This window comes from Sebastes fasciatus, chromosome 1 (genome assembly GCF_043250625.1).
Source record: "Sebastes fasciatus isolate fSebFas1 chromosome 1, fSebFas1.pri, whole genome shotgun sequence".
Lineage (NCBI taxonomy): Eukaryota > Metazoa > Chordata > Actinopteri > Perciformes > Sebastidae > Sebastes > Sebastes fasciatus.
Window position 1 is genome coordinate 22,644,903 of NC_133795.1, and position 21,960 is coordinate 22,666,862.

The following is a 21,960-nucleotide window of genomic DNA, read 5'->3' on the forward strand; positions in this document are numbered from 1 at the left end:
GTTTTCTGTATGAAATTTATTTTTCACTGCATATGTGTGCATATTTTTGATACTTGTTATGAGTTCATAGATACCAAATACTTGATTGTATTCCTTGTAGTTTCTGAGATACAGACACTTTCTTATCATACTATATCTAGTATTTGGGCACATGCACTACTGTTTTGTCCTGAAATATAATGGCGTCTATAGCAAAAACAAAAGTTTCAGTTGTGGGCACAAATGAGTTAATGTGGATTGTGAGAAGGAGAGGACCTAAGATTGAACCCTGAGGAACACCCGTGTTGTCAAAAACACCATAGTGTACATCTCAACTACGACACACTGAAATCTGATCTGCAGGTATTTTCTTGACCAGTCACAGGTACTGTTATTAATGCCAGTTTCTTTAAAGATTGTAAGTAATGTAAGAAATGTTCTATTCTATCAAATTCCTTCTCAGAAATACTGAATACCCACGTCTGAAATCAGATTGCAAGTGATTTAAAATGCATTTTTAGGTGAGGATTCAGCGCAGAATATAAAACGACTGATCATTACTGTCATCTGTGAAAAAAAATATCAAAGGAATGTAAGGTGTTAGGGCTGTATGGTGGTGCAGTGGTTAGCACTGTCGCCTCACAGCAAGAGGGTTGCAAGTTTGAATCTGACTTGGAGTTTTCATGTTAGCGTGGGTTTTCTCCGGTTTCTTCCTACAGTCTAAAGACATGCAGGATAGGTTAATTGTTGACTCTAAATTGCCCGTAGGTGTGAATGTGAGTGTGAATGGTTGTCTGTCTCTATGTGTCAGCCCTGTGATAGTCTGGCGACCTGTCCAGGGTGTACCCCGCCTTCAATGTCAGCTGGGATCGGCTCCATCCCCTCTCTTTTACAGGTAACAACATGGCGGGTAAGTGTTTTAACCTAACATACATATCCACCAGGTAAGTAACTTAGGTTAGTATTGACACAAACATATCCAGCAAGCAAGTAACTCAGGTAAGTTTACAAGTTGTACAGTTATTAGCTAAGACCTCCATTGAAATGTCCCTTGGTTAGCTAGCAATCTGAAAAGTGAGCATACCCACATGTGTAGTCTAGAGTAAGTTCATAACAATCAATCAAATAACATTTTCCTTCCACAGGACAATTTCTTCATCAAAACAGTCAATCTATCAATAATTCACATCTTTACATATACTCCAAGGCTCAAATGAAGGGAGAGAACTGCATTTGCATGCACACTGTGGGCTCTTTGTTCACTGAAAACAACATGGAGAAACGAAAGTGAAACTTAGAAAAACACTCACTACCTTGAAGGTCCACAGGGAGGCCTCAATGCACTTAACAGAATATCCGCCTTTGGCTCCTGTCTAACACCTTAGAGAATAGGTAATCACAAGGCAGGAAAGGCTCTGCTTATGCTAAATTTGTGCTAGTAGTACGATTAGGAGTGGGGTTACAAATAAATTATTATATTTATGTGTATTTTTTTATGTAGCTATGTGTGTGTTGTATGGTTGGATGAAATGTTTTACTGTAATGCACATTAGGCTTTCCACTGTATAAAATGTGCTGCACAAATACAATTGCATTGACTTGATTTGAATACTTTTCCACCACTGGAATTAGGAGATAATTTACTAGGTCATAATTTAGTTTGATTTAATTTTAACCTTCCATCTCACAATTTTGATTTATTTTGATTTTTTATTTCTATCACTCCTAACATTTTATCTTTTTTTTTTTAGAACAGGGGTCAGCAACCTTTACTATCAAAAGAGCCATTTTAGGCAAGAAAAAAAAAAGAAACCTGTCTGGAGCCGCAAAACATTTGATCATTGTGATGAAGGTAACACAGTTTATAGTCTAAGTATATAGTATATAAGTCTAATGCAGTGAGGGCCAAAGTGCAAATGTATGACGGAGTATTAAGGCCACATTGAGGGGGAAAAAAATCGGAGATTTCCAGAATAAAGTCATAATATTAAGAGAAAAAAGTCGTAATATTACGAGAATAAAGTCATAACTTTACAAAAATAAAGTCATAACTTTACGAGAATAAAGTCATAACTTTACGAGAAAAAAGTCATAACTTTACGAGAAAAAAAAGTCATAATATTACGAGAAAAAAAATCGTAGTTTTACGAGAATAAAGTCATACCTTTACAAGAAAAGAAAGTCGTAATATTACAAGAATAAAGTCATAACTTTACGAGAAAAAAAGACACGTAACACGTAAAATTAGTACTTTATAATATTATGACTTTATTCTCATAATATTACGACTTTTGTTCTCGTAAAGTTATGACTTTATTCTCGAAATCTCAGATTTTTTTTTTCCCTCAATGTGGCCCTAATACTCCGTCGTACCATAGACCTACAACAATTGATAAATAAAAATTAAAATGTAAACAAAAAACAGTTGTTCATTTCCATGTTTATAAATCCACAGGGAGCAACTGGAGAGGGGCTGAAGAGCCTCAGGTTGACCCCTGACCCTGGGACAGAAGAAAACGTCTTCCATAGTAACCACATTGAGGCTGCATGTGCTAGTTACCTCCAGCAGGTGGCAGTAGAGCAACATGTAGGTATCACCACCAGCTGCAGTTAAACCTCAGTGAAGAAGAAGCTCTGCTTCAGGAAGAGAGAGCATGGCGCCTCATCAGGATCAGGATGTGTTTTGGTGTGACTCTCTGCGCTGCTGCGGAGCGACCCGGAGGTAACAGCGGGGTCACCGCGGCGGGCTGTTAGCCGAGAAACAGAGACACACTGACGGTTCAGAGAGAAGAAGAGACGGTTTGATTGAGAATCCGACAACAAATGGAGGACATCCTGGGTCGGAGGGAGACGACAGCTCGTCCTCCGAGGAGGATGTCTGCTGCTGCTGCCGCGGAGTCTATCGCTAACGTTAGCCTGCTGCAAGATGGCGAGGAACCCATCGACCTCACAGAGAGCCCGGACAGACCGAGCGCTGCTGCGGCCAGGATGGAGAGGATGGAGCGGATGGAGAGGTGGAACACGGCAGCACAAGCCGGCTACAAGAGGCATATGCCCATGGAGCCTCTCAAGTTGACTATACCGAGGAAGACCAAGGAGAAGAGAGGTGGGCTGGTCTTCATGCTATTCAGTTACATCACAATATAACAACCAGAAGTTGTATAAATGTATTTACCATTATACTTTAACTAGTTTATTTTACAGCCGTTGGTCTGAAGTTCCCTTTTAACCGTCGGTAACTAAGCAACGTTAACTGAAAATATATTTTTAACGGTCGGTAACTGAGCGAGTAACTGACAATATCTTTTTAACGGTCGGTAACTAAGCAAGTAACTGACAAGATATTTTGAACGGTCGGTAACTAAGCGAGTAACTGACAAGATATTTTTAACGGTCGGTAACTAAGCTAGAAACTGACAAGTAACTGTCGGTAACTTAGCAACGTTAACTGAAAATGTATTTTTAACGGACAACATCTGAAGTCTGACCTGTTTCTGTTGTGTTAGCTTAGTAACAGGGCAAAGCATTAATCACATATCCTATACACCAATGTGTATGTCATATATTTAATTAAACTGCCATATATATATATATATTCATTAAACAAGCTTTATACAAGCTGTGGTGTGTTTTGAGGTAGCTAGCTGAGCGGCTAACGTTCAAGTCAAGGATGCTAACGTTAGCAGTTGGCTAGCTGACGTTATGTACGTGCCCGTTGACGTCTATTTTCAGTTAACCTTAGTTACCAGCCAACTGTAGTTGTGATAGCAAGTGACGGTTAATCTCCGTGTAATCAGCTCTGCCGTCTGAATGCAGCTTTATGTTGACGTTAGTGTGACGTTAATGAGTACATTTAAGCGGAAGTCTGCTCTGTTTGTTTACATTTATGTGAGCTGAGTGTGTGGGTGCACATGCACAGTGGGGTGTCTTTCAGCCTCTTTTTGTTTATGGGTAGTTGAATGTTGTCAGAACGAAGTGAAAGCTTCTACTAAATGAGGAGGTTTTCATTGCTTTCCCCTTTAAGCTAGTCAGGATGGTCAGCTGTGTTGGGATAGTTGAGGGTTAAAGGTTTGGTCTGATGTAATGTTACAGGTTTCAGATGAAGTTTAGCTGTAAGTGTGTTCTGTTGTTTTGGGAACTGTAGGTAGTTTAAAGGTCCCATATTGTAAAAAAAAAAAAGGTGAGATTTTCAGGTCTTTTACATTATAAAGCAGATTTAAAGGGACTGTTTGTAACTTTAAGAAATGCTTGTTAACAGCGACACCTGTGGCCGTTAAGTCAACGAAAGTCAGCGACGGGATCTTCTGCAGTGTGTAGTGTGCGCGCATGAATGTGAGGTGGAACGAGAACGAGCGCGGTGAGCGAGTGAAGGCAAGCAGACAGAGGAGCAGAGTACAGCAGAGACTCCGGCCCTGGAGACCAAAGCTACGGTCTCCCCCGCGTACTACGACCGCGGCCAACACTGTTTAACAGACGGGCTTCACTAGATATAACTTTGCGGTTTTGGTGCTTCTGTGTAGTTTGTGTTGGAGTGTGAGTCTGAACAGCGTAGCCACACGCGAGCGCTATGCGAGCGCGCATGGGATACCGACCCGGTAGATTTATACGTGTAAAAAGTTACGAACAGTCCCTTTAAGTGCTATATAAATACTGTTAAACTATCGAAACGCTCAATATATACGGAGAAATACACACAGCCCGTATTCAGTAAATACGTAAATTGCACGTTTGAAACAAGCTGTTAGGATTTCTGTCTATTTGTGAGGTCACAAATATACAATATTTAGACCATTACACGGTTTTAAACCTAAAATTCTAAATGTGTCCCAGTTTACTTCCTGTTGCAGTGTATGTAAATAACATCAACTGACAGTAAGTAATGGACCCAAACTGTTGCCTAGCAACGCAATTCCGTTGCAATGCACTAAAACAGAGCATTTCAGACAGAGGGTAAATACAGGTATATTCAGGCAGACAGCATGACGAAAATAAAGTGTTTTCTGAACATTATAGCATGTAAACATGTTCTATTAGAAACACAAAATACAAGTATGAACCTGGAAATGAGCACGATATGGGACCTTTAAGCTTCAGGTTAAAGGTGTGTTTCCCCATCGCTCTATATTCCCCCTTACATTAGCCTGAGGCCAAACTTATCCCATATCCCCAACCAGTCGTTGAATAAAATTAACTGTAATATAAGGCCCCCTTACAAGATCAAATTAAATTGGCAGAAATATCATCATTGCGTTTTGCTGTATCACATCTGTATTTTGCGCAGGGCTGACCCAAATGCTTCGAAGCTTCGATCGTTGCCATGGTATTCAACCTCAAAATCAGTATGCTTCGTTTTTTGTTTATATATAAAGTATATAATAATGTATAAATCCCCAAATAGCCCATGGTATAAGAAGTAATCTTACAACATTATTCATATTGTAATCTAATTTTTCGAAGCCACACTGTAAGGGCTATCTTGGGTCCACCATATTGTAAACACTACATACTGTACATATGTTGCCTTATGTGACCTCCATTGTAGATGGAAAATCCATTTGTTACTTTCGGGCACTGAAAACCAAAGTGAAACAAACAAATCACTGGTCTTTATTAAAGTGGAACCAGCTCTTGATGCCCAATGTTGTTCCAGTGGTTGTGAAAAAGTGCTTTTGCTGTGCTTTTGTTAAATCTGTCATGAGTGGATATGTTTGCACATTGACCCCACCTCTCTCAGGTGTTTGACGCTCCAGCTGAACCCCCTCCTCCACGCCGGGGGAGACAGCTGCTGCAGGTTCTTTCGTCTCCTGAGAATTTGGCACAAAAAGGCTGCAATGGCCCTGTTATAATTGAGGCGGGCTAACAACTATTTTTTTTCGGCTCCCCAGATGCCCAAACCTTTTGTTTGGGAGTGGGTGAGGCTCACCTGGAAGCTTTGTTAATAGGTCGACATTATTGGGACATGTATTGCACATTTATTTCTGATTTTTGATAAACATAAAATCTGTTAAACAACTAAAAAAATGAAATATCGTAAATGAGCTTATGGTTACTGTCATTATTTGGCGAAGAATGTTGTGATTTTCACTCTCACAAGCTGAGGATATGGATTTGGTCAAATAGTGAGGATGCACTATAAAAAGTATGTTTGTACTTTTGGTCTGTTGCTTTGACTACTGGTACTACTTTACTTTGGTCCACTGTTTGTCCAAGTTTGGGCCCCCTTTGTTCTAAGGAAGGGACATCTTTAACACTACAGCATACAATTTGCATTACATTTGCTTCCAACTTTGAGTCAACAGTTTGGTGAAGGGCCTTTCCTGTTTCAACATGACAACGTCCCCTGTACACAAAGCCAGCTCCATAAAGAAATGGTTTTCCCAGTTTGGTGTGGAAGAACATGACTGGTCTGCACAAAGTCCTGACCTCAACCCCATCCATCACCTTTGGCATGATTATTGCCCATGGTTTTGGAATGACATGTTCAACAGTCATATATGGCTGCTATGTTCAGCGGTCCATATACTCTTGGCCATGTAGTGTATGTGGCCGTTTGCTCTGGAATCAGGCTTCTTGGTCAGAAGCTTTTGACACTTGCTGGCGGATAAAACATAACCTGCTGTGTATGTAGGTTAGCCAGTGAATCACTGATCCTACAGCAAACTTGAACAGTTTGGTTGTGTTGTTTACATGCTGAGAGCTCAGGGGAAAACAATTATTCGTGATTAGTAAAGATTATTACTGAGAAAGTGTCACGGGATTATTAGTCAGCCCCCAGAGTCCAGGGAGTGTAAACAAATACTGACCTTTGTGTCTTTCTTTCAGCTCTGTTTCAGTATGTCTCCATTGAGTCCAGGGAGTATGAAGAGATGATGAGCATCCTGACCTCAAGCTACATCGACACCGGCTCTGCTGGCTGCTTCACCTACTCCAAACCTCGGCTCGTCCACAGTGAGCTGCTGGAGAAAGAGGTGAGAGAAGGACGTAGAGACTATTTCAATATGTCTTGTTGCAGAGCGCCTTGGTAGCCGAGTGATTACAGTGCATGCCATAGAACCGCAAAGTCCTGAGTTTGATTCAGGCCTTGGTTGCATGTCATATCTCTCTCTCTCTCTCATTTCGGGAAAGACATTAAATATGACAATAGAATAGAAATAATCTTGTTTTACTTTTGTATGGCACCTTGTAGGCAAGTGTTATACTGGCATCCAGCAGTCGCTTTCAATCCAAAATGGCTGAAGCATAGCTTTGCTGCTGTTGCAATGGAACGACCAATTGGCTTTCACTTCTTCGCAGTATACGTTCTTTGGTAGAGATGCACCGTTCGATTGGCCACTGGTTGAAACCGGACAGTTGTCAGCTGATCGGTCTCATATATACGGTCAAATTTACACTCATGTAGTGAAATGCCATCAAAGTTTGGAAAATCCCAGCAAAGTTGATATGTTTCACCGTCATCTAAATTGCACAACATGTAAGAGTTTGTGGAGTTTATGTCAAAGAATTTAGAATCTAATTATAGAGAAGTGGTGATGAATATAATGTGTTTTGAGAGAAAAACAAAATCTGATTATGGAGGAATGATTTGTTTTAAACCAAGGAATTAAGAATCCATTGCCATTCAGACAAACTGGGATATGCTGTAAATGTTAACTATGGGGCCATGTTTTGTACGACCAGCTGAATTTATTTGTTTGTTTGTGTGTGTTTGTGTGTGTTTGTGTGTGTTTGTTTGTGTGTGTGTGTGTGTTTCAGTTTGTGGAGAAGAGGAAGGAGATGAAGGCAGACATGAGGACAGACAAAGAGCTGGAGGAGAGCTACTGTTTCCTGTTGGCTGATGCGGTTAAAGTGAGATTAATACAGAGTTGTGTTGTTAACTGTTGCTGTATAAGAGGACAGGAAGAGGTCTTAGTCTGCACTAACTGTGCAGTATCCTTGTTTTTTTTGTCATTTATCCTGTGCTATAGGTATTTTGTACCAGTTGATCTACAGTACTTAAGTGAAAGACTTCCCTGGATCTGAAAAAAGGGATCAATGCACCAATAGCTCTATTTGAAAAAGAAACCAAACTGCAGAGTTTATGTCCTAATGAGGGGCGTGGCGTTGCTTGACTTTGGCTTGCACTTTGGAGCCGTGGAGTAAAAGACAACGTCACCGATTTCTGTTATGCCTTGTGGACAGAATGATTGGGTTTTCTCAAGAAAAAAATCAAAGAACTGCCATTGTAATGAACTTTTAAGACTGGGACCAGAATCAGTTGATATCTGTCAATGAGCCATGTCCTTCAAGATTGATATTTTACTCAATTTATAATCTAATTTCTCATTTTTTTCTGAATCGTTTGTCCGTTGTAGCTGCCTTTGCTCTGTGAGAAGGGGCTGCATGTGGGTCCGAGTTGGGTCACAGTGCTGGGAAACCCCAGTAAAGGTAGGAGTGAACATGCTAATACAAACAAAGTCAATAGCACTACATTTTTAAATTATTTTTTTTTTTACCTTTTTCATCTATTTATTGTTCATTCTTAATTTTGTCGTCCTTTGTTGTGTGTGTGTCTTCAGGAGTACATCTGTCCAGGTACTCAGACCTGCTTCAGATCAGTACCATAACCCCTGGAGTCATGGGGGAGATCGTCATCTTCAAAGTGATGAAGGTAAATCGGCTGGTTGGTCACCTGTTAACATGCTCACCTGTCAGAGGCAGGAAACATTTGATGTAACTAGAGTTTCTGCTTCCTGCTTTGTTGCAGTACAGATGCTGTTTTCTTCTGCTCTCTGCTTTGTTTTCATGTAGATGTTATTTTTGCTACTTTTAACTATAGTACAGGGATTATATGGCTGTGCGTTAATATCGCGTTAGCTTTGACAGCCCCGTCGAAAAGCCAATGGAAATCCCATTGGCTTTTTGTCGAGGGAACCCGTGCGTTTCTAACTTCTGGGTTGGCCTACAAAAATACATTATCCCTGTAGCATTCTATGGAAATATGGCTTATAATATATGGTTTATATTTAAAATGTGGTTTCAGGGGAAAGTGAAAAGCATCTACGAAAACATGAAGAACCTTCTGGATCCAACGCCTCGCTTCGACAGCCACATCTCCAAGAACGCCAGCAAAGTCACATCTCTCACCTCCTACCGCGCCTTCGAACTCACACAGGTAAACACACAAACACAGGAAAACATCTTTGCAACTGCAGGCTTGGAACAAGTCTTACAGAAACCATTATTACATACAGTTATCCTTGGACATCACACTTGGAAAGAAATTATTTAGATTTTTATCTGTTGGACAGAAAATCATTATTTTAAATGGTTTAAGCTGTTTTAGTGATCAACATAACTTTTTCCATTGTTGTTGTTGTTATCAGGCTCTAGTTGTATGGTTCATGTTGGGGTCAAGTCATAAAACCAAAATATAAATCTATAAAAATATTATTTACAGAACATGTTTGCATCAGGGGGTCAGGTTAGCATTCTATTTCTGACATAAAGCACTGAAACACACTGACCAGGCCACACATGTCACATGACACGCCTGATGGTCAGGTGACTTGGTGTGTGAGAGCTTTAAAGGTATAATATGCAAGAATTTCCTTAAAAATAATGTATAGACTGAAGAGACCTTTGGGCCCCACGTGGGGGTGTAACCCCCAGCCAATAACAACGTGCAGGGTGTGCAGCCTGTTCAGGTTGTGAAATACCGCCGCGTTGTCACGCCCCTCGACGTCTGATACCGAGACACCGTGTCCCCCATACTCCTCTTCCTCTCGGTGTGTCAGTTTGACTGAGAGCAGCCAGCAGACAGAAGCCTTCCTTTCGGCTGCATTAATTCAAAATCCGGCAACTTGGCACCTTCTTGCAGGCTTGTGCAGAGTTGTGCACAGTTGTGGTTGTGTTTATTTGTGCTTTAGAACGTAACCGCCGTGAAACAATCAGAAAATAAAGTTTTATTTCTCTAATTCACTGTTTTGTTCTCACTAACACCGCTCCCTCTCTTTATTCACTCTGTAGCTCACTCAACCATCGCTGCTCTCTCACTCCCTTGCTCGTTGAACCGTGGAGGAGTGGCCAACTTTGAATGCCGTGTGTTTATAAACAGAAACCGACAACGTTTACATATTATACCTTTAAGTGCCTAGAAAAAAATTATATTTTTTTGTTTTGTTTAAATATTTCTATAATTTAAAGTTGAGTTATCCTTTAAAGAAGTAAAGCATGGTTTTGAATGCTGCTGTTCTGTTGTTTATTTCAGCAATACTTCTACGAATATTCATTTGACGAGCTGCGGCAGCGCCCTCGCCAGGTTTATCCGTACGCCGTCGTCTCCTTCCAGTTTAAAGGGAAAGACTCTACACTTCCCAGCAAACCTCTGGCCCCCATCAGGTAGGATATCTGGTTAAAGTACAAAAATTCAACTCTGTTATTCCGATGAACAATCCCGGCAGCTAACACCAAAACTGATTGAATGATTCAATATAAAGACATCCAGAAACACTAAACTGAGGTGGTCATTGAAAAGTTTATCATCTGGATTGTGGAGCTCTACAAGGACATTATGGTGCTCTTTTTTCATTCTTTTGTTGTTACTGAAATTGTTTGTATAGTAATGTTTCAAACTCTGAAAGCCAAGTTTTCTTTGTCCTGTGCTCTCATGGAAGTCTAAATTTATGTGATGTCACACCAACAAAGTTCAAGAGAGTTGGTAGGTCAGGATAGTAATTAAAATGGAACAAGCTCCAGAAAACTTTTCAAATAAAATGATTCTGCCAATGTACAGTAGCTTCAGAATTGAACTTAAACTTTGGAAGTGTTGTGTTGACTTGGTGTGCTGCTCTGTTGAGAACCTCATGCAGACCTCAGACATTTTTAAGACATGTCAACAATTGATTTTTTTTCTACATTAAAACGATCTTAAAGTCTGACAGGATAATCGCAGTGTCTATGTATGTTTTGGCCAGTTATTTTCACATGTTTTAATACAATAATTTATAAAATTTTCCATATATAAAATGAAACATAGCCATACAGTTTTTCATTGATTATTGAATGTAATTCATTTTATATGTAAAGACTTGAATCACAGCAAATATGAGTCAAATTATTTTTGTGTGTCCTTGCAATGCAGACATTTTTACTGTGTTGAAATAAATCAGTTACCTGGAAGGTGATTATTATGAATTATTTGTAAAACAGTAATTGAAATGATACAGAATTTGTTACAAAAGTGCTCAAACTTACAAATGATGGTCCTTCAAATTTAAGTTGAAGCTGACGGACACTAAATGCTGTATGAGTTACAATCTTTATCTCAGCACTAAATACCTGCACATGTTCTTTGTGTGTTGTGTTTGATGGACAGGTTGAGCAGTCAGTCAGTAGAGGGGAGTAAAGGTGAGTCCCTGTTTTTCATTTAATCACACCACGTCTTGAATAAGATGGTTCACACTAATGCTGATGAACTGTTGTCTCTCTCTCTCTCTCTCAGAGCGTTCTCAGTTCACAGTGTGGACCGGAGATTTGGTGAAAGGTGACCGGGTTCTTTTCCAGATCTCCCTTCGCTCCTTCTTTCCTCCCTTCCTGCCCCAAAGACTGTGAGTAATGAACTGACCTCTCTGACCGTTTAAGCAACTTTGTAATATTATCAAAATGTGCCTGTTTGCTGTGTTACATAGAGTTAGATGACAGGATCAAATCAAACTCATCTGTGTCCAGTAGAGCGATAGTAACAGGATCTTTTTTTTTTGCTTGGCACAAAATCAGAAAGAATGGACAAAGTGCTAGTCTGCTCCATTTAAAGTGAACCAACTCTAATTTTGCCTTGTTTAGCTCAGGAAATACCTACTGAATTACATCATCAATCTTCTTTCATTGTGAAGGAGCTGCAGGAAGTGTTGATAAGACCAGGGGCCAGTTGCATAAAAATAGACCTAGTCATTGTCTCAAATAAAACTTTAAGTCGGACTTGCTATAGAGACTTAAATTTACCTGTTGCATAAAGCTTCCTTATGTGTAACTAATGTAACATTGACTTAGATAGCCTGTCACACAATGCATTATGGGTAAGACACTTCACAGAAGAGAAAAAATGGTGGATGCAACACCACACCAAGTATGGGAGAAAATAACTGAAAAGGTAAACCTCATAAATCCAACGGTCATTAGAACCAATAAAGATGTTCAAAAACAATTCAAGAATATGGCATAGGGCGGCTGGTAAGCTCAGTCGGTAGAGCGAGCGCCCATGTATCGCCAAGGCTCAGTCCTAGCAGCGGTGGACCCGGGTTCGAATCCGGCCTGTGGTCCTTTCCGCATGTCATTTCTCTCTCTCCCCCTTTCCAACACTCTATCCACTGTCCTATCAATAAATGCTTAAAAATGCCCCCAAAAAATAACTTTAAAAAAAAAAAAAAAGAATATGGCATAAACAGTTAAAATAGTTACCTAAAAGTTAACGTCAGCTAAAAGTAATGGATAAACAGTTGAAATAGTTAATGTTCTTTAATACAGTTTAAACAGAGTTAAACAAATGCATCCTCAAAATGATTCACTCTGTGTGCATCTCACCTTGTGTCTCCTTCAGACCAGAGAAATTGGAAATCGGTTGGTTGATGAGGCTTGACCAGCTGACCAAGCTCCTGCCCTCTGACCTGCTCTCCTACGACCTCTACAACAGCAGCAAAGAAGGTGAAGCCAAATTAACCCTCAGAGTGATGTTACATTACACACCAGGATACAGCTGATGGGACTTTGAAGGCTCATACATTTGCAGAGTTACAAATAGGCCTTATTTTGTGTTGACATCCAGGTTTTGCAGATTTAAATAAGCATTTCTGAAACTGCATTTACACCACCACAGGACTCCACACATCTTTTTTTGTGAAAGCAGAATATGCATTCCTTTTCTGTATTATTGATATCATCAAACTAAAGCAGAAGTTGCATACGGTTTTGTATTTTTTGTGTGTGTAGTTGTGAAGAACGGCCATTGCTGCAGTCTTCTGGAGGTGACTGATAGAAGTCGGTCCACGACCAGCGTGACGAGACTGCTGCAGGAACTGGAGATGAAGAGAGTGGTGGGTTTGGCTTGCTTTGATATTGTAAATCGGTTTGTTTTTTGCAGAGTGGTGATACATTTACAGAACAGCTGCACTATAGAGGAATAACAGGAGGATCTTATGTACAGTACGCACAAGACATTCAACAACAATGTGATGATTGTGGTGAAACATTTTACAATAGCGGTCAGGACTTTTATTTTCCTCAATGGCAGAGACAACCATTATATTATGCTCAGTGGGCATAATCCCATAATCTTTACTGTTTTATGAGGCTTTTATTGTGGAAAAACTGAGAGAAGCTTAACAGTGATTCAAAAATCAGCAAAGTAGAAGCAACTGGAAATATTTAGTGAATGAAAGCAGTATTAGTGTTTAAAAAGAGAAAGCAAGAGCAGCAGAGAGGTGAGTATGACATGACTCAGTTGTTTTACTGATGGAGTTAGTGTTGCGGAAATGCACATTATACAGACTCTACCTTGTAATCCATTATAGTGTGGGTAATTTTACCCTGCTCAATGTCTTTTATCTGGCCTCTCTATAATCGGGACTGTGGTGGAAATTTCTGTATTAAAGGCTCACAAACAGAGGCCTTTCTGAGTTTTAGTCTAACACTTGCAAGCGGCCAATCAACAGCCTTGAACAGGGTTTTGGACTGCGAGAGCAATGTCTTTGACTCATCGTCATTTATTTATACAGATATGAAGGCCAGTGTGGGTGACTTCATCTCATTATTCTTATCCGACAGTCCACAGCTGTGTTTTAATAAATGTTTGGTACATATTCTGATATGCTTGGTAAACCGAGTTCTGTCCTTGCTGATTATGCACAAGACAGCTTCTCACATTTAGCAATTACATTGTGATAGTATGCTGAAGCATCAAGGTCAATACTGTGCCTTTAGATAAGAACTCTAATACACATTAGATGAATACAGGCATGATAATAAGCAGTTAATACAAGACTATTATTTCCCTCAACAAAGAGCTTCTAAAAAATATGACAAAGTAGGAAAGTGCATTTTTGTGCAAGTGTATTTTTATGGAGAATGTGTGTGTGATTGATGAAAGCTAAAAGTTAGCGCTTGCTAAGCTGTAACAGCATAAGCAACAGGAGGACAATGAACTGTTGGAGGATTGTTATGAAAAACTGGAAGACAAGAACAATGAAGGAATGAGCGTAAAGAAAGCAAAGATGGGAAATGAGAGTATAATTGTTGAATGACAGTGGTCTGTTCTCTCTTCAGGTTCTGGTGACTCCACTTCCAGACAGAGGCTTTCTCTTGCTGATATCCAGTGTTCAGATGGCCACACCCTCTGGTATGACATGGGACAGATAGGGTGTACTGGCAAATTAGGTAGAGGCCACATGTTTATTGAAAAATAAGGCACAACAGTGAGGCAGATTAACCTTTGAGGCCTTTGTAGTGTGAATTGTTCCACTTTTACCACAGCCACTTGCCACAGTGCAGTCTTCAAATGATTGTTATTCAATGCAACATAATGTGTAGTAACATAAAATGAAGCATAATAAAATGAATAGATAGACGAATGTGCAACAGCATATAATACTGAGATTAGCGATGTTTTTTGTATTTTCAGAGAGAGGAGAGAGCTGGAAGAGGTGTCTTCAAGCCTTGTTTGTCTTCCCAGAGTCCAGAGATCTGGCCAAATCCAGTGAGTAACACAGGGACTGCTGGGTGTGTGGGTGATTCATTACCTCCGCCAAGGTCAAAGGCCGTGAGGGATGTATTGTTTTCACCGGCGTTGGTTTGTTTGTCTGTCTGTCTGTCTGTCTGTCTCTCTGTCTGTTAGCAGGATTACTCCAAAAGTTCGCGATGAATTTGAATTAAATTTTTTGGAGGGATGGGGTTTTAGGACAATGTAAAATCCATTTGATTTTGGTGGCGATCATGATCCGGTTTCAGGATTTTTTTTAAGAATTCTGATCAGCCTGAGCATTAAGACTACAGGGTATAACACATGTGCAGTGTAACTGATGACAAGATGAGACAATGTAGTGTAATGTTATACAGACATAGCAAGGCTGCTGAATGAGAGAGGCATCCACCGATACGTTACACGGAAACACCGTGTTTATAATAAGCCGACCACCTCACGGTACCGCCAGCTGTGAGCTGTGATCTGTTTTTAAAGTCACGCACCTTGGCGGAGGTCTGCGCTCTGAGTGCCATTTAAATTCACGTTCTTATTTCTTCCCTGTAGCATTAAGGTGTGCCTCCTCGTCCCACAACGCCTCAGAGTCGTTGATGTCTGGTGGCACGGTGATGCCGCGGCTCAACCAGTTTATTCCAGCGTTGCACCATGCCTTAGTCAAGGCCCGTGCCGACCCCCCTCTCCAACTGTCTGCCGGTGTGGAGCGTCAGGCACGGGAATACCTCAACGGCCTGAACGACTGCAAGGTACAACCAATTGTAATTTTAAATGTATTTAAATTGTAGAGGCGTCTATTCCTTGAATCATTCCTCATAACAGATTAAAGCCTATATTTCTGTCTTTGCTCTCCAGGTTCAGCAGTACCCCATGGGCGAGTACGAATCCAAACAGGATGAGCCAGGAAAACCGTTTCCTGCTCCTAAACACCACTGGGTGATCATGGACGGCTATCTGCGCTCCTACCTGTACAACCCAGCCCTCTACCTGCTGTCAGTGGCCCGGGCCAAGCAGATGGTGGAGGAGCTGTGTAGCCCCGAGGAGCAACGGGAGGTGAAACTCAGGAAGAGCTGTGGAGGTCAGAGAGAAGCGGCGGGGAAGGAGGCGACCAGCAACTCTAGAGACCGACAGACCAACAGTCAAAAGGTGAAAACTGACATTTGGTCAACCATGACCACTAGGGGTGGGGAAAAAAATTCTTTAATTCTTTTATTTTTGGGTTGCTGGACTGATATATTTGACTTCAGGACATCTCTGACTACATACATGCTGAAAATCAAACATTTTTAATGTATCAATTTAGATATTTTCCAAAGTAAAAGTCCCTAGAAGTGTATGATTTAACTTTTTCACATAGTTTAGTGTTAGTGTTAAAGTTAACAAAAATTGCAATAAATCGTAATATCGAATCGCAATTCTTGTAGGATCGCAATACTTAAAAATCGCAATACATATCGAATCGGCACCCAAGTATTGTGATAGTACTGAATCGGTAGATAGTATTGTTCAAGCCATAATGACTACCAAAACATAACAGTGTGGACAAATATTTCTTCACCAGTATGGTGTCTGTATGGTGTAATGTAGACTATTCTCTTGTGATTGATTTATTTTGTCATCTTGGCCTCTCAGTCCAGAGTGAACTCAAATGTGTTCTCTTTGTCGCTCAGATGCAGCAGCTGGTAGACCTGGTTATGACCTGTAAGAGGAATGCAGAGAATGAGATGAGGAGGGAGGAAGGAGGAGGAGGAGGAGGGGTGAAGGTACCAGGGAGGAAGCGGAAATTGGAACAGGAGACGGCAGAGAGGACGCTGAAGTTCCTGAAGGCATCACAGGAACCAGGAAGACACAGCAAAGTTCCCGGTGAGGAGACTAGAGGCTTCTTTTCCCCTGCCAGCAACGTGCTTCATTGAGGGCTTAATGCCTGTGTTTTCACTGCATTATAAGAAACACTAAGATAAGAATAGAATATATAAGAGACATTCAACTGCTTTCCCTTTTGTTCTTTGCCAGTCAAGTGGCTTATAATGTTAGGGAATTTTGGTGGATTGATCCCTGAGTACTTGAAATTAGCTCGGATGTAACATCTGAAGTCAGGAATGAGCTCCCCTCACAAGCAAGTTGCTGCCCCAAGTAAAGGAGTTCAAGTATCCTTTGAACCATCCCCGACTCTGGCGGTGTGAAACGGTAAAAACTAAATATAAAAACATAATTCAAAGCGGTAAGCAACCACAGCGTACAGCGAGCTGTCCTTCCTGCATTTGTCAGTATAAACTGTGTTGCTTTTAGCCTGGATTATGACTTAAACTTCTTTGTCTTTGCGTAATATTATCTTACGATCTGCCTTACCGAGCTCTGGTTGGTCAGTGAGCGGTGCAGGTTAGGTGTGCAGCATAAGTTACCATAGCGATCTACCTCGGTAAGAACTGAACCACAGTCGTAGGACGGAAAACCAAGGGTTAACCCTGAAGTTCCCTCGCTAACCTCAAATCCTGCTTCTTAGTACAGGCCTCTGATTGAGATTTAAGATGTTTCAGACTCCCAATATATGTACATAACAATGTGCGCACTGGCCTGGCTGACACCTTGGAAGGACCCAAGGCACGTCTTGCTCGGTGGAGACTCGGGCAGACCCAGAATATGCTTGAGAGGCCACATATCTGGTCTAGTCTGTGAATACCAGGGGATCCCTGGCCGGGGCAAAGGAAGTCTTGACTGCCTCGCTTAGCTTGTTGCCACTTGCCACTGGGACCCAGACCCAGATATTTGGTGAGAAATGGATGTCAGGTCAATTTTATTTATAATACCCATTATCACAAATTTGCCTCCAGGGGCTTTACAATCTGTACATCATACAACACTATCTGTCCTTAGACCCTTGATTCAAATAAGGAAAAACACCCCAAAAAATGAGCTTTAAAAGGAATAAAATTAAAGAATCCTCAGGAAGAGCAACTGAGGAGGAATAGACCAACATAGTAAAATTACAGTGTAGACAATCCAAATGACAAAGTTATATAGATCAGCTTTTATTCTCTTGAGGATACATACACCATCAACTCCCTGCATAACAGGATTTATGACCTTTTGACATAGTATTCATTGTTCTTCTGCTTTCCACAAATGTCAGTATCAGGGATATATGTATTTCTGTCTTTTCTTGACTTCCTCTTTTACAGAGACACACAGGAGGAGTGGAACACTTCTCCTGTCAAAACTCTTTCACACTGAGTTGGTTATTAATAGTTTCCCAACATCTTAATATCAATACCATTGCAGACAATAATTTCCATCACACTCCAAACAGATAGAACCTGAGCCAAACAATCTCTTCTCTACCATGGATGGCTGGAATTTTTAATAATTTAGACATGTTACAGAACAAATAATTAAGCCTGTGAGTGGAGTCAGAATTTGATATGTGTTTTTAAAATCATAAATAATTTTTCTACAGCCCGACTGCAAGTGTTGCTAATTTTCTGGCTGTTGTATGAAAGGAGTCTGCTTGTGAATGTGTGTGACCACTCAATATTTCAAAACTTACCATAAACCTTTGGGTTAAGTGTGAAGTCGAGAATCCGTTTCAACTTGTACTGACGCATCTTCGCCACAATTTGTGACTTTTCATCAACTTTGTGGACATTTGCTTCACCTCTACATTTTGTTGTTGTTGTTGCTTTGCTATCAGTCTGAACACATTTACTTGTCTTATTTATTGTTCAGCTTGCAATCAAAGGGTGATGTGCTGCTTACTGACCTGTTTTTTCTCTGCATTTGGCTCCTAGTTGAGGAAAGCCAAGTCCCTGCCTCTCCTGGCTCTCTTGCGTCTGTGATTGGCTCTGTGGGTTTGAAGGATGTTGATCTGAGGGAAGATGGATCTGAACTAGCTGCTAAACTTCTAAGTCTGCTAACAGGTAACTGGATATTGGGACTTTCATACACTTAACTACTACACCACCTGTGGAGCCTTCAACTTTTTATTCATATTCTTTTTCTCCTTTATTCTTTCACGTTATCTTACTCCAGTTGGTCATGTTGCATGAAAACACTCAGAGATCGTAGGACATCATGAAAACAGCTCTTTGAAAATGAATGTTTCCCTCTCCACTGACAGGCCTCAACCAGGCTGCCAGGGGAACGGCCAATCAGAGCCTCTGTGAAGTGCAAGAGGAGGGGCCAAGGGAATCCTGTCCATTTGATAGGTTGGCCACCAAGCTGGGTCTGCCCACCAACTGTGACATTGACTTGAGGAAGCAGGAGGAGCTGGAGGTAACTGTGAAGATTAAAGTAAATATATGTGATATTTTAGCTTCATGGTGTCTTTTCCGCAAATCATTTTACAGAGCAGGGCTGCACAATTAATCTAAATTTTATCGAAATTGCAATATGGCCTTCTGCAATTTTCAAATCGCAGGAGGCGCAATATTTGTTAAAGGCTGCAGAGATGTCCTGGCCTACACATCATATTCTACAGACTTAAAGGTTGCTCTATACGATATCCAGAGCATTAATATAGCAGCAAACAACTATTGTCTATGTGAAGATATAGCGGAGTAATGTCTACCTGAGCAGAGAATGAAGTCTCTCTCCCTCTGTGTGTGTTGTAATCCGAGCTTCTCCATGCTTTGTTGACATAGCCAGGCCGGCCGTGCATGCTTTTAGTGCATGTTTGTGCATGTTTGTGCATGTGAGCGTGCCCCACTGGCTAGCTCACAGCCGCCACTCTGCACTGCTCTCATACGGCGGTTGCAGCTGATAACGCTGTCCCGACCGACATTGTCATCGTGGAGGCGTAGGACCCACCCCTATCCTTTTATGTATCTGTGCAAGTTAGTTTAGCTAACATAAGCAAGCTAATAATGTTATTAATATCACTTCATTTTTTTATCCCAGAGGGAATATTGTATTATTTTCTTGTAAAAGTCCAGGTGCTGGTATACGAAGCTACACTGTACAAGACATTACATGAAAATAAATAGCCGAATTTATTGCATTACTTAATACATTTTTTGTAAATCTCCAATTGAACGTAGTTAATTTGGTAATTCTTGTCCTCTGAGTTCCTCTGCTAGTTGACCCTCTTCACTTTTATAGACCCTCTTTTATAGTAAGTCAGAATTTCCTCACATAAATATTTGCAATGGAGCCGGTAAGGTTAACAAAGTGTGCTTTTCTGTGTGTGTAGGAGCAGACAGCGGGCAGCGTCAGTAGTTTGGAGGGATTCAGTCCCAGCTCCCACAGCGGGGAGATGAATCACCACGCAGCAGCAGGTAGAGGAGGAGGAGGGCTCGGTAAGAAAGCAGGAGGATACGAAGAGGAGGAGGAAGAAGCTGAGATCCGGTGGGAGATCCCGTGGATCCTAATCCCCATTACAGGTCTGTCTGTCTGCCCAGTCAGGATGTACATCAAATAGTTGTCATCAGTATTAAAGTATTTTATAGGGCTGTCAATCGATTAAAATATTTAATTGCATGATTGTCCATAGTTAATCGCGATTAATTGCAAATTAATCAAATTTTTTATCTGTTCAGAATGATCTGTCAATTTAATACTCTTATCAACATGGGAGTGGATTAGGCATAAGGAGCATGTCACTGCTTTATAACCAGTTTCTTTAAGATGCAGCAAATATGCATTTTGCACTAAAGCCATTACCAGAGCAGCTCAGTATTCTGGCCCGCATTCAAACATCAGGTCACAATGTAACTCTGACATAAATTACAGGGTTCTAAATCTTTAACAAGAAAAATATGCTGCTATACTACTTGTGGTAGCTCCAGACCAGAATGAAAAATTAAAGTTAACTCTTAACTCTGTATGCAGGTGTGTGTTCACAGAGGTACACCCAGAGAGACAGAAACATCCCTCAGGACCCTCGCTTCCAGCACCTCACCATGGCAACAAGCATCACCACAACAACCAAACCTCCCAGGAAGAGCCCCACCCCCTCTCCTGAGCGGAACCCTCCACCCTCCCCCCTCCAGTGCCCATCCCCCGAGCCCAGCCCTCCTCACTCCCCCTCCCAGTGCCCATCACCCCCCCCTAGCCCTCCACCTTCACCCTCCCAGTGCCCGTCTCCAGAGCCCAGTCCGCCCGCTTCCCCGTCTCAATGCCCGTCCCCGGAGCCCAGTCCTCCCCCATCTCCCTCCCAATGCCCGTCTCCCCCGCCCAGCCTTTCCCCTTCTCCTTCTCCTTCCCAATGCCCAAACCCTCTGCTTGGCCGCCCCCCCTTCTCCTCCCGGTGCCAGTCTGCGGAGCTTAATGAGCTCAGCTCGTTAAACAAGGAACACGGTGGTGCTAACGAGGAGCAGTTGGACCCCACAGCCTCCAGGGAGTCTGCAGGTAACCTCACCCTCTGGGTCTACTTGTTGCATTTGTTCAAGTTTTAGACTGTAATGCCACCTAGAGCTTGGACTGCCATGTGATGGATATTGGCCATTTCAGAGTTTGGAACTTGAACATTTAAAAATCGGTCCATCGGTTATTTAAATAAATAAATAAATGACTCTGCAGTAGTTACGGATATTTATCGGCTCCAGCTCCGATCGGCACTGATGGAAACATGAACTTTTCCGGCGATATGCTGTGGCGTGCGTTGAAGTGAATATATAATAAATGAAACCAACAGGGATTTGGACAATTATAATAACTTATTAACATCCAAACATACAATTTAATATGCTCTCCTCAAAGTCACTAGACTCCAGTCAGACAACCGTAATTTTACCGATCATCGTAAAACACACTTCTTTCAAACTCGATAGAAACAAAATAAATAAAAACTGTCTTTGTTAGTCTTTCCACTGTTCCAACAATCACCACCTCTGGTTTGAGAGTTTGAAAGAGAGACTGAATAAGTAGCATATAAAAAAATTATGTAACTACTGTAATATTTCATTGAGAGACCACAGGGACAGTCACATGACATTAAATACTTAGAAAGAAATCGGCAACACACTGAGGAAAGAAGGGTCTTTTTGCTGCAGGCTGTGAAAGAATATGAGAGATTGTTTTGTGAAAGTAAAAAAAAAAAAAAAAGCGCTGAGACAGAAAGTAATTTTGACTCGAAGGTAAGCGATAGTAATAATTACAGTACACAAGTGCAATGTTATGTGCGGTATGCACGCCTCTCGTTGACTTCTTGCTTATCCACAGAAGGTTTTGTTTGCGCGCCTCCTGGCTTTTCGGAGCATGTTGCAACGAACAATGCCCTGAGCATAAACGCCTCGGAGGCCCGCGCCACAGTGTCTCGCGCGAGT

General features: G+C 41.2%; 1 protein-coding gene across 3 annotated transcripts in view; it reads left to right on the forward strand.

The window, feature by feature from the left end:
• Positions 1-2,802: 2,802 nt before the first annotated feature.
• tasora (transcription activation suppressor a) overlaps positions 2,803-21,960 on the forward strand; it is a 36,373-nt gene continuing 17,215 nt past the window's right edge. For all 3 annotated transcript variants that reach the window (XM_074637644.1, XM_074637636.1, XM_074637652.1), the window contains exons 1-20: positions 2,803-3,085; positions 6,802-6,947; positions 7,732-7,824; positions 8,331-8,403; positions 8,535-8,626; positions 8,999-9,130; positions 10,226-10,356; positions 11,333-11,364; positions 11,459-11,564; positions 12,554-12,657; positions 12,943-13,046; positions 14,275-14,347; positions 14,630-14,704; positions 15,254-15,450; positions 15,557-15,847; positions 16,372-16,564; positions 18,487-18,615; positions 18,816-18,970; positions 19,887-20,076; positions 20,525-21,043. In XM_074637644.1, the coding sequence (XP_074493745.1) occupies positions 2,803-3,085; positions 6,802-6,947; positions 7,732-7,824; positions 8,331-8,403; positions 8,535-8,626; positions 8,999-9,130; positions 10,226-10,356; positions 11,333-11,364; positions 11,459-11,564; positions 12,554-12,657; positions 12,943-13,046; positions 14,275-14,347; positions 14,630-14,704; positions 15,254-15,450; positions 15,557-15,847; positions 16,372-16,564; positions 18,487-18,615; positions 18,816-18,970; positions 19,887-20,076; positions 20,525-21,043 (3,118 nt within the window). The remainder of the gene's footprint in view (positions 3,086-6,801; positions 6,948-7,731; positions 7,825-8,330; positions 8,404-8,534; positions 8,627-8,998; positions 9,131-10,225; positions 10,357-11,332; positions 11,365-11,458; positions 11,565-12,553; positions 12,658-12,942; positions 13,047-14,274; positions 14,348-14,629; positions 14,705-15,253; positions 15,451-15,556; positions 15,848-16,371; positions 16,565-18,486; positions 18,616-18,815; positions 18,971-19,886; positions 20,077-20,524; positions 21,044-21,960) is intronic.